General features: G+C 45.8%; 1 protein-coding gene across 1 annotated transcript; it reads left to right on the top strand.

Moving 5' to 3' along the window:
• Positions 1–11,693: 11,693 nt before the first annotated feature.
• Positions 11,694–12,425, top strand: LOC120849784 (uncharacterized protein K02A2.6-like). The gene has a single exon (XM_040222018.1). It carries the CDS (start codon positions 11,694–11,696, stop codon positions 12,423–12,425), a length of 732 nt encoding a protein of 243 aa, XP_040077952.1.
• Positions 12,426–13,601: the final 1,176 nt, after the last annotated feature.

Here is a 13,601-nt window from a genome sequence, read left to right on the forward strand (position 1 = left end):
GCCCTTTTTCAAGAAACAGGGCGAAGGTACTTTCGTGTTTTGCCTTGCTTACGTAAGTTCTGACATACTGTTCTCTTCAGGTGAGCCAAAACTTTCACAAACACTGCAACATCTTTCCCACGCGAAGAAAATGTCCTTCACTCGTAAGGGCACCTATTTTTTAACATTCAAAGCAGCGAATAACCGTGACAATTTTTTCTCATTGGTCACCTCGCATGGAGATAGGCAAAACCAATGCGTTGTGGAGACTTCGTCTGCCAGCGGATACTCAGAGCTCGCCAGGGCCGCTGCGATCGCTTTTCGCCCTAGCTCCGCAGGAGTTGCCAGTATTGGTTTACGTGGTGTTTGTCATAAGTAACACTTGTCGAGCCCTGTCCGCGTTGACTACGTCCACATAATTTTTAGCAGTGATCTGTTCTGCTGCGTCTAATCATGTCATGCCTCGAGATTTTGTTGAAGTATTTCCTAGAGCAATAATTGCGTGACTCAATGTTTTCTACTTAAAACACTCACAATTTCTATAGACATTTTCTACGCATACCTCGTACCATTTTGTACCAACTATTGAGCGGTGTAATATTGAGCCTCTGTGATAAGGTGTTTCTTACACCCGTTGCTATGTGCAGCTTTTATTCTATCTAATAAGAAGCGTATGGGACTAAAAGCGCGTTACGACGGTCGATCCACGCGCGTTGCCTTCCCTTCGACGCGCGCCCCCAATGGCCTTCCTTCGCGACGTCACGAAAAGAGCGCTACGGCCTTATTTCTAGAAGGTGTTGCGCGAGCCCCGCAGGCCCATCGTTCTCTGATAACACAGCATCGCACTGGCGTTTTGGGACGTCTCCCTTCATCCCCTACTCTTACCGGGCTAACCACTTCCTCGGTTTCCCCAACCGCCCTCGACCCTGTCTCCGCTCCTGTTCACTTCCCTCATCCTCTCACCTTCACTTCATGGTACTCTGCACCCGACGCCGGCGTCCTCGTCCGACCTTTTGTTTATTATTTCCGTAACAAAGCACTCTCTTGCTCACCTAAAGGCCCGTTCACACTCTTGCGACTGAGTAAGACCGATAGAGACCAAACCGGTTTTAAACCTCTTGCGATATCTTACGACCAGCTCCGCTGCATCGCATCCGGTACTAAGAAGTCGCAAGAGGCTTAAAAACCGGTTTCGTTTCTCTCGGTCTCACTCGGTTGCAAGAGTGAACGGGCCTTAAGCGTGTACCTTCGGTCCCACGACCTTCACGTGGCATTGAGCAATGGATTAGCCGGGATTGTCGTTTTGTCTCTGGTCATGTTCTTCTTTCACTCCTAAGTTGACCGTGTGGTGGAAGCTGGGTGCTCGTTATACTAGTCATACGTCTGTCTTTCGCATTGTAGGCACGCTACCGCCCGGCCATAAGCACGCATCTAGGGCGGTGTCGGATGATAGAAAGAGTGAGCTTGATTGCAACCGCGCTGTCGGCTTGGAGGCCCACGGAGAGGACGCGAGCAGCCAAGCTCAGAAATGCCTTTACCAGGTGCAGCCGTATTATCTGCATTCCCCGCGTCTCAATGGCAGTTTTGTCCATGCAATAGCAACTCAATTTTTCAGTAGTCTTGACCAAAAAGTAACAGGACTAAAAAAATACCTTGAGATATAAAAAGAAGTTGGAAGAATTATTTGAACTTCAACAAGAAGCGGGTATTGTTTCGAAGATTAGTGGAATGTAGCCGTGAGCGCAAGACCATCGCGTGCTACCTCGCTTACGTATTGTGTCCCCTTGAGCCGCAGCATAAACGTAGCTTATTTAGTGGCTCTCGCGCAGGGGTCTGAAAACTTATTGAAGCCGGCGAAATCGCCACAGAGTGGAGGTGATAACCAGTTATAGTGAAGACATAATGGCTACAATTTGTTATTTACTTTTTTATAAAACAATTTTTAACCTGACGTCCAGCCCCATGATTGTTCATAACAATGGCCCTAGCAATTGAGCAGAGCGACTAGTTGCGACGTCATTACTTGGGGGTCAATTGGAGTCGATGCGCTCAAGTCGAATTTATGTAAACGCAGCTCTGGTCACCACTTTAAGTGTCCCTACAAGACGGTACGCCAAAATCTAAATAGTAAATAAAAAGAATATTTTGAGAATTTGTTGTCAATAAACTTTGTAAAATGCGTGGCCTAGTCTTAACTAGCCTTCATGTAAACATCCCCAGCAATACGCAGGGTCCGTCGGACATTCTGAAAAGGTACGAATATCACTGTCCAAAAGGGGACCTCTAGGGGCTATACCGAAGGCCACCAAAATCGGACGTCCGTTTGTGGATGTCTATACATCCGCCAAAAACCGCATAGCAATATAATAATCTTTATTTTGTTGCGTCCCCAAACAGCACACAGCCTAAATAGTGGTACACAGTTCGTCATTCGAAATTAAACGCAGACAGCCACATAGATTCAACATTATACACAAATGATTGACTCCAGTGTACGTCGAAAAGTTGTCACGTCACTAAAATGTATATAGGAAAGGGAGACGTATCATATAAAGTCCGGGGGTAGAACGGGCTCTGAAACCGACTTGACCGCAAGGGAACATGAAAAAAAACAGTACTTAAGAAAAGCGATGAATCAATACTTTCGTTCGCAACTTTATGGAAAAACATAAAATCATGTAAACGCCTTCTATCGACCAAGGTGTGCAGCCCTAGTTTCTTAAGTAGTACATTATAGTCGTAGTAACACTTGCGCCCGAAATACCTGTCATAGATAATGCCTATGAAGCGTCTTGGAACACGCTCAATATAGCATAATGCAGTGTGGTTGATACAACTACAAACAGTTAAAGCAAACTCCAGCTTTGTACGCACTAAGGAGCAAAACAAACGCACGAGGCATTCAGGAGAAGAAAATTGCCTCGTAAAACGAAATATCACCCCAAGATTCCTAAGAGAGGTCTTACATATAGCTGCAACATGATTCTTAAAATTTGAAGATGAATCAACAAAAATTCTAAGATCACGAATGACGGGCACTCCGGAGATAACACTGCCGTCTATTGTGTAAGGGAACACAAGTGACTAACGCTTTCTAGAGAGTAACATTTTTTTTTCTTTGCCTTATTAAGCAAAAGGTGGTTCATAAGACACCACCTTGAAATTACCAGCGCGTCATCCTGAAGAAGTTTGCACTCCGAGTACGAACGAACACAGCGAAAACGTTTGATGTCGTCGGCAAATAGAAATACTTCGGAGTTTTTCACGCGATATATATATATATATATATATATATATATGAAAGTTTTCGTTCACGAAATCAAGAATAAACGTGGACCAAGATTGCTTCCTTGGGGCACTCCGGAAGGCGACAAAAATTTATCTGGCATGAGCCCTGACAAACGAACATAATTTTCACGACATGAGAGATAACTTTTAAACCAATTGCAGTACGTTGGACACAAACCATAACTATCAAGTTTGGTAAGAAGAATATTGTGATCAAGCTTATTGAAGGCATTCGTCATATCGAAATATATTGCATCGACTTGTGCATGGCCACGAACAAATGGAACAATGTAATCTAAAAAAGACCACAGATTAGATTGAACTGACTTGCCCTTCAAAAATCCGTGTTGCTCGGGGTTTATTTTTAGGCTGGAGTAACTGTACAGACGTTTGCGTATTACCACCTCAAAAACCTTGGAAAAACTGCAAAGTAATGAAACGGAACGGTAGTTGTTTACAATACTAGGATCGCCTAATTTGTGATTCGGAACAACTACGGCGCTTTTCCAGATAGACGGAAATATTCCTGAACGAAGTGATAAATTAAATATGTGTAATAAGACAGGGAACAGAAGCTCGGCAAACCCTTTTATAATAAAACTGGGAATGCCATCTGTAACACAAGACAGCTTAAGTTTCATTTGAAAGATGTTTTCCTTAATTTCAAGTTCATCAAATGGGGTAAAAGGAAGAAAATCTAAGGTGCCTTGGCACGTCGTGTTACCCTCAGTTACTGCCGCAGGCAAAAAACAGGATTTAAAATGCACTGCAAACTTATTCGCAATTTTACTTGGATCACATGTGTAACCAGAATCATCTCTTATGGGAATGACATTATGATTTCGCTTCTTTATTGATGGTACATACTTGCATAAGTTTTTGGGCATCGTGTTCATATCGGTCTCAAGTGCAGCTGTATGCATATTTTCGTCTTGTTTAAAAAGCCTTTTTGCCAAAGCACGACACTTACTAAATTTGGCGTATCACTTATGCAGTCCAGAGTTTTTAAGAAGACGATACTAATGAAGCTTACGTCACAAGCAACGCCTGAGTTCCCTTGAAAACCATGACGGGTACTTGTTTGCCCGAGAAAAGTGCTTAGGCACGAATTTATTTATGGCACTCGAAACTACTGTTGTAAGAGCCTCAGCAGCCGAACCCGCGCAATTATCTTTCAAGATCGGTTGACAGTCATAGCTTTGCAAGTGCATGTATATATTAAGGTAATCTCCCTTGCTGTACAAAAAATATTCCTGGCTGCACGAGCCTCCTTGACGCAGCGGAAAAAGAAATGACACCATAAAAGGGGGATCGAAAAGTATCAACACGTATTAAGGGGTCCACAATTGGCATGATACAAACAATTGGCGAGAAAACTAAAACAAAGTCAAGTATATTTGCCTCTGAATTCGGGACATTATTGCTCTGTACAAATCCATTAAAATAAATAAAATCTAACCGGCTGGTAACCTTGCTCGCCAACGAGTCATAACCTGCCAGTCAGTCAATTTCTGGTAAATTAAAATCCCAATATATCTGAACACGAAGCTTCGTCATATCAAGCTGTTATTCTAGATTTTGAAACTGACGTGGCGAAAACCTCTGAGTCAGAGTGTGGTGGAAAATAACAGTTTCCTATAAGATAATTAAGCCCGTCACAGAACGTAACCTCAACCCACACACATTCCGGGTAGGTCTACAGGTCATATCTTCTACATGCACACAGTGACGCGTCCACGGTGGTTAAAACACCTCCTCCATATCTCTGTCCTGTAATGGCATAATTACGGTCTTTCCCAAATGCTGTATATGACGGGGGAAAATATTGAGAGCTATTAATACTGTCCTGTAGTCAAGGTTCAGTAAGGCACACAATGGTGTATGGATTGCCCACAATTTTCAACATAAACTTCGAGGACTTCGTTCTAAGGCCGCGAACATTCTGGTAATAGAGCGTGCATTCCATAGTAGATGGTTAGAAGGTTAAGCATTTACATCAACCACTGTCGCCGTCTTGACTCTAAGAATGCCGAAAAAAGGGCGAGAGAGACATCCGGTTGGCCAAATGTCCGGTACATTGATATCGTCAAAGCCGTCGTTCTCGACAGCCACGTGAAAGGAGGCATAGCTATCGTGTTCTTTCTTTCAACGGTGGAGATATTCTTTCAACGGTGGAGATCGGCTCAAGTACGAAAATAAAGGTATATATAAACAATTGGTTTCGTTTTGGTTATTGATTTTTTCTTTCGCCTCACTATGTATGTTTAATATATGTAACTTCACATATTTTAACTGGTTTTAACTATCAATTAGTGATGTAACTGTGACTACTTTCGTGGTTTCGTCAGGTGCGGTATCAGTGACTCGCTGCGCCCTGGCTGACGGCCTTTTAGCGATCCCGCTTGGCAGTGATTCCAGTGATATCTGTATACGACCTGGCCTGAGTTGTAACAATGACAAGCTTATTTCCATCCTCAGTTGTTGGTAGAGGTCGAGACAAAAAGCTGTCTTGCCGACGACAGCATTTTAATATACAAAATGACTGACGTATTATTAATATGTTACGATGCGGTAAATATCGGAACGCAAAAGAACAGCACACGACAAAACAGCACACGTCAAAATGGCACTCTGTCAAAACAGCGCAGCGACAAAACGGCACGCGTCATTACAGCGCGCGACAAAGCAGCGGGCGAAAAAACAGGACGGTGTTAAAACAACCCGGAGTCGAAACAGCAGAGAGCCAAACATAACGCACGCAACAACGATTTTTTTTTAACGTAGGACACATTATTAGCAGTACTTACTTCTAACGTGTTAAACACAAAATGTGTATATCCGTTACATTTTATTATCTACGGTTATACGGCTTTATATTCTAATACCCTTGTTACACGGGCACACTTAACTGCAGTTACGCTAAGCCACAGTCAGCGCACAATATTTACGGACAACATTCTGCGGCTATGCAGTCAAAGCTATGGGCGAACGTGCGCTTGAGCATCTTGAGCACGCATCAAAGCAGTGCGCGCGCGCTCTTCACTTCTTCTGAAATAGCTGTCCGAGAGTATAGTGCGGTATCTGTGGTGCCGCGCAACAGCAGTTAAGCTGAGTTAACCGCAGTTAAGTGTGCCCGTGTAACAGGGGTATTACTCGTTTATAGCTTTACGTGAATCTTCAGTAGTATAAAACATTCCCACCGCAAGCCAGTACATATAAATATCGCGCCGGTTATTTTTGATGACTGATTGGTTATTAATGTTAAAAAGAATTCAGCACCCTATTTATCTAGACAAAAAGGGAAGACCACAATTGACTTATTTAGTGGAACTGCTAGTTCATTTGACTTACACGCTTATTTTAGGTCTATCTTACATTCAATAAAAAGGACAGCCCAAAAGAGTGTCGCTGAAGGGCTTTGTGTCATACTGGCACATGACTTCCCCTAGTCTTTGTTATGTGACTGACCAGAAGATGCTGTATGTTCTAGACTATGCGGTAAATAAACAGTCTGGTACATAACATGCTGTCAGAAGTGAACCAATAGACGCACCAGCTGCCATCGACGCACCAATGACGCAACAACGATGCACTAGCCGAAACACGGCAGGTGTCTTCATCCAGCCGCCATCGGCGCTCAAGCCCGACACGAAAAACACAGCGATCTCGTGGGAGGAATGGCGGTCCTCCTACCCCATCTACGAGGCAGCCTGCGAGTGCGCCAAGAAACCAAAAGCAGCACGGAAAGCGCTCCTCCTCCATATACTTGGACCCCAGGAACGTCGGATATACCAGCCATTTCTACCGCTTCCAGCCTTACCCGTAGAAGCAGCAGCCTCTTTCAACAATTTCGGATATATCTTAGAGCAGTTTGACGCGCTCTACCAAGCCTACAAGAACGTAACCCAAGCAACTGGCATCTTTAACTCGATGACACAACAGGCGGGCCAGTTCATTGATGATCTCGTCAGTGAGCTCCGACTTCAGACTCACCGTTGCGACTTCGGCAGCACGGGGGATCGGCTCATTGATGACAGAATTATCGTTGGGATCGAAAACTCGGTACTTCGCGAACGGTTTTTCTGCGAGCAGAACCTTACTCTTGAGAAAATAATATCAACCTGCAAAACTGCAGAAATATAAAAAAAAAAGAAAACATGTCAAGGATCACCAGGCATCTGCACCGAAGACAGTGGTGGGCGAGATGCATCGAAACAATTGGCGAGATGCCAGTTTTGACCGCGAACAACGACGCCGGTAAAATTACCCAACACAACCGCCGCAACAACAACAACGTCCGCCACAACCGCAACAGCATCCACAGCACCCGCCTACAACCCGGCCATGTTCGAGGTGTAGTACGGTGCATGCCCTTAGAAATTGCCCTGCCTACGGGAGCAGCTGCTTTCGGTGCGGGAGATTAGGACACTTTGCATCTGTATGTTGACAAAGGAGATGTGGCCCAGCGAACCACATATCCAGTCTTTCTGGGACGGCTGACAGTGGATAACGCTCAGACTACCTCTTAGACGGCCACAGTTGATACTCACAACAACAAGGTCAGCTTCAAACTGGACACAGGGGCTGACGTAAACGTCCTTCCCGGGCATGTTCTTCGGAAATAAAATCAACCACCAAATGTATAACTCACCTGCGTCAGGGTCTCCACTAACATTGGTGATTATCTGCCGATCAGTGGCGAGTGCATCCTACAAAAAAAGACAAGAGACTTTAGCCCCAAGTAGAGATACCTGGTTGTTGACCTTAATGTCATCTTGATTCTTGGTGCTGAAGCATGCCAGGATCTTGAACTGATACAGCGACTTCGGCAGCTGGATTCGTCGAGCGAATCAACCGACGCTGGAGCACCTACTGCCGAGTATTTGGCCGCAACTGACGTCACCAAGGACTTTCAAGATGTGTTTACTGGAATTGGTCAGCTTCCGGGAACTGTGGCAATGACGCTCCGAGATGGAGCAGCACCTTCTAGCGCTGCTCCCCCCATATTCCACTAGCTATCATACAGAATGTAGAGGCGGAGCTTGACAAGATGGAACATGACAACATCATCACAAAAATCACCGCGCCATCAGATTAAATGAACCCCTTAGTAGTGGAATCGAAGAAAGATGGCAGCCTACGGATCTGCCATGACCCCAGACCGTGTTGTACACGTCCCTCAAAAAAAGGAACGAAAGCTCGTTCCTCGTTCCTTCCGATTTTTGGAACGCGTTCCCGTTACAAGTTCCATATGTGAAAAGGAACTCGTTCCCGTTACACTTTAAAAAATGGAACGTACCGTTACATATACGTTACATTTGTATTTTTCGCTAATTACTATATTTAGTTAACTCAAGCAGAATTTTTTTTTTATTTATCCCATTAATAGTCAGCATACGAGTTCGTATGTCGTGATGGAAGGGCACCAGGAGAAGAAAACACGCGGAAGCAGGGTTTCATTTGTTGATATATTCTTGTTAAAAATCTCAGCTATTAACCATGTCCATGTTTGTAGTGGATAATTCAGACGAGCCAAATGTACTTTTACCGAGATTGCACGAGCGTTTTACAACAGCCTCACACGTTTCAATTCAACAGAGTCCCGTGTTAGAAGTTAACAACAGTTGCTTCTCGATGTTGCTGTCCGTAAGACGAGCAAGTGAAGGAGAGGGTAGGGCTTTTGGAAAGTCAGTCTTGAAAGCTACAAATACATTGTTGTGAAGGTTGGATTTGTTTTTCAGTTTGAAGGTGGAGGACAAGAAAAGGAAGAAAGTTTTTTTTTTTTTTGTGCATTTTTTAACTGAATAATGTTTGGGATAGAAGGGTGAGTCCGATATCCAGCAATCTATAATCTTGTTGTAATTGGAGGTCTCGTTATTGAAGTTCAAAAATGGCTGTAGTCGGAATACGATTTCTGGGTGTATGAGGATTCGTGGAACCAAAGAAAATAGCTGAGTTTGAAACAGCCCTCTTTCTTTGTCTTTTCCTACGACTAAAAGTTTTGCTTTTTGTACCGCAGTTTCGGGCACTCAAAAAAGTATCAATACCCACCAGCTCTCATGCACCCGAAACTCTTAGCAAGCGAGGACCACACTAAATAATCCATAATATTAGTAGCCAAAAAGTTAAAGAGATCCTGCACCTCGTAAAGGCATTGTTTTTGTACTTTCATATTTTCCCTGTTAGAAATAAATTAAAAATCACCCCACTGGACGAAAAAAAGGAACGCCGTTACTCTTTCCGTTCCAGTAAAAATGTAACGCGTTCCCGTTCCAGTTCCAGCGATGAAAAATGCAACGGCGGCGTTCCTTCGTTCCTCCTAAAGGAACGCGTTCCAGGAACGCCGTTCCTTGGAACGGCGTTCCGTACAACACTGACCCCAGACAGCTGATTAACGCCATCACACGTCAGCATTATTGCTTTCCGACGCAGGAGGAATTGTTCACTCACTTGAGTGGATGCACTGTGTTCACTCTCCTTGATGCAAAATCAGCTTTTTGGCAGCTGTCACTCTCTGAGGAGAGTTCGTACATTTGCACTTTTGCAACTTTTTGGGGCAGGTTTCGCTTCTTGCGGCTCCCATTTGGACACAAAAATGCACCAGAACTCCTACAAAGTGCCATGGATGACATCTTCGCCAGCATCAATGGCGTTTACCCCTACTTTGACGACAGTCTCATCGCATCAACGACAATCATCGAACAAATTAAGCATCTGCATCTAGTTCTGCTGACTGCACGCAAGTACAACCTCAAACCGAATTGGAAGAAAATTTAAGCAGCAATGCCCACCATCTCCAACCTCGGACATCAGCTAACGGCAGACGGAATTCAAGCTGACGCTGCGAAAATAGAGGCCATCATTGCTATGACAGTGCCCGAAAATAAGGCAAAGCTGCCCGAATTCCTGGGTATGGTACTTACCTTACCAAATTCATGCCAAATGCCTCAAGTGGAATGGCATGCCACTGACAGCTACTAAAGACCGACGTCCCATGGCACTAGGATGAAGACCTGACCTTAGAGTTCATCAAAATCAAGCGTATGATCACTGACACACCTGTCCTGAGCTTCTTTGATAAGACCAGGGACATTGTAGTTTCGGCAGATGCTTGCTCATACGGAGTTGATGGCGCTCTTCTGCTAGAAGGCCATCCAGTTGCGTATGCCTCAGCCGCTCTAACCCCTACTCAACAGAAGTACGCACAAATTGAAAAAGAGCTACTCGCCATAGTTTTTGCCTGTAAGCATTTCCATTATTACACCTACGGTAGAATCGTAATCGTTCAGACTGCCTTTGATTAGTCTACAACAAAAAGATTTCGAGGAGATCACACCACGGCTACAGTGTGTTCTTCTCCGGCCTCAGCGATACGATGTCCACTGATGGATTCGACTTACCTCACTGCACCACGAGGTCGATCCACTCCGTAGCTGGATGTTGAGGACTGGTACGGCCGGGTCCGTCCGAAAGCTGCCGTGGGCTCCGAGGAGAGGAATCACTCCGAAACACAGAGGTACTAAAGAAGCGTGTGTATTTGGCTCCTGTGCCACTACGCTGTGCCCGTTGGCAAAACTAATAAATAAAAGGAACGGTAAAGTGTCGGCGCTGTCGTATTAGACAGATTCACCACGAGCGGGCCTCCACTGCCGTATTAGGCAGATTCGTGGGACGAAGGGGACGCACAAAAAGAAAGAGGCTCACGACGAGAGCTTCACCCAAAACGAGAGTCACAGCCGCCGTTCGCGAACCGCTTATCTAGCCGGCGGAAAAATGGGCGCGCCCGGGTTAGGTGGTGTGGCTTATCCCGCAGACGGGTCGCGTCCACAATCATTTCCAAAGGGTGCGCCGGAGGTACGTTCACCCAAAAGGGCGAGAGAAGACAAGCCCTCTTTGAGGAATGTGGCCTTGCCCCTGTATCCGGGATGACGTCGCCATAACGCTCCCACGGCCTGCGTGTGGTAGGCCTAGATAGGGAGACGGGGAACACGTGGTTCCCACACCGTCTGACATACGTCCCAGGAAAAGAGCTCACCGTCGCTGACGCGCTTTCTCGAGCACCTGCCAACACAAGCTCATGCCGAGGCTCTGAGCCCGGAGAGAGTCTGGGGATCTGTACATTCGTCAACGCCTCGACGACAAAACTGGAACAGATTTGTGAGGAAACAGCTGCAGATCAAATGCTGCAGCAAGTCTCCTGGTATATACGAGAAGTTTAGCCAGAACAGCGCTCATTTATTGTGACAGCAAAAATTTTTTTGCATTGCAAAGATTAATTTTGAATGTGTGAAGGACTGATACGCAGTGGGCGGCGACTGGTTCTACCTACCTCATGTCAGCACGACGCCCTAGAGAAACTACATGGAGCACACCATGGCATTGTGTCATGTTAGAACAAGGAACGAGAGGCTCTTTACTAGCCCTCAATGAACAATGACATGGAGCAGATGGTCCAGCGGTGCGAGCATTGCCAGCGCTACCAGCGACAAAACCAACATGAACCACTTACTTATCGTGACTTGCCTGACAGCCCATGGCAAACGATCGCAGCTGATCTTTTCTACTTTATCATATCCACTTACTTTCTCATCGTGGATTACTTTAGCAAGTATGTGGAACTACAACCAATGGCGTCCGCCTGCACTGAAGCTGTCATCACCGCTATGAAAGTTATGTGCGCCAGATTTGCAGTATCTGATGGACTTGCCTGTGGAAATGGACCACCGTTTAATGCAGCGAAATTCAAAACGTTCCTCACCAGCTGGGACATCATCTACAATCCCAGCTCACTCTACTATGCCAGATCGAATGGACGTGCTCAAAGGTCCATTAAAACCATAAAGCACGCACTTCAGAAAGCTATAGAAGATGGGAAATACCTCTTTGCTGTGCTTATGGATGTTAGAAGCACTCCCATGGATGGGCTGAAGTCACCTGCAGAGCTCCTAAAGGGCAGAAAAATTCGCACACTGGTCCCGATAAATTCAACTCAACTGCAACCCCACCACAATTGCATCGATGCCCAATCTCATCTACAGTTTCGTCAGGAACGGCAGCATCGGCTTGGGGATAAGAGAACCAAAGCCCCTGGTCGCACTTCAGAAAGGTTAAAAAGTGTGGTTTCAGCACTGTGGCAAGTGGTCACCAGGGCACATTAATTCTGTGAGAACCCAGCACCGCTGATACGTTGTGATAACACCGGAAGGCACCATGTATAGGCGCAACAGGTATCACATCCGACCCGCTCACAGTCAGCCGCCAACAGCGACTGTTACAGCCGAGGATTACTATGCCGCAGCTCCTTCTCCACTTGCAGCCAGTCCACAGTCACCGCCACCCTTTCCACAGGCAGTTCATTCGTACCAGCTCTACTGCACACGAGCCGGTAGAAAAGTGATGAAACCGTAAAACTTTATTGAATGAGGATCTCGAGTGCTTTGGAGTTTTTAGTTTGTGCGTTAAGTTATTTTTGTTTTAAAAAAAAACGAAGGGGGGCGTGTTAAGTAGGCTGACTAACAGCCAGCGCTCCTTGGCTCCTGTGCTCTCTTGACTACCGTCCGAGGATGAAGTGATATGGCGCGCTCTCGAACATTCCATCGACGGCTGACCAGAAGCACGGCCCAGAAGCATCATCTCATTCTATGCTCTAGACTATGCTCTAAATAAACATAGCCTGGTACATAACAGTCTTCGCGAGATTCTCGTGTAAGGTATTGAACTCGAAGGAGTACATCCTCCTTGACCGTTGGTCATCGTTGTATGGGTGAAGCTCTGCTCGGTCTTCAATGGCTCGATGAGCTGGTACGGGTCAGGATGTTGAAATCCGAGCGAAGACTGAATACTCCGGTGGCATGCTTCTGCGCTGTTGTTGGTCTTAGGAAGCTCGTCAACAGCGCGCTCATTGCAGCTACACAGAAGAAGATCGTGTGCAATTAAAAAGCCTGACCAGTTCGATTTTAGAATTACTCAGACGAAGTCGCTTCTCGTCCGTCTTTCTCTCATTGGTGACCCGGACGTCCCAGCATGGATCGTCACAACGTTTCCCCAGCTGACTCTGGACTTCGTGCAATCTTCGCTGCGACCGTCGGTGCGTACGCTGTTCGCCTGCCTTCATTCTGGGCACAGCACCTAGAAGTCAGGTTTCTTCAAGTCGAGAAAAGCTCCCGACTGGGACAAACGGGTCAGGCATGATGTCGTCCACCGCATCATCACCAGCGGTCAACCTATACACGCGAGGCCTCGTCGGCTAGCTCCCGAAATGCTTCGCGTTGCTCATCAAGAGTTCCGACACATGGTTGAGATGGCAAAAAAAGTCAAATTTGGGGGTTTTACGT

Source organism: Ixodes scapularis, unplaced genomic scaffold, assembly GCF_016920785.2.
Source record: "Ixodes scapularis isolate PalLabHiFi unplaced genomic scaffold, ASM1692078v2 PGA_scaffold0__279_contigs__length_252992795, whole genome shotgun sequence".
Taxonomy (NCBI): Eukaryota; Metazoa; Arthropoda; class Arachnida; order Ixodida; family Ixodidae; genus Ixodes; species Ixodes scapularis.

Bases quoted from the DNA above. Each gene is read 5' to 3' on its own strand.
- LOC120849784 (XM_040222018.1), top strand. From the start codon at position 11,694: ATGAACAATGACATGGAGCAGATGGTCCAGCGGTGCGAGCATTGCCAG.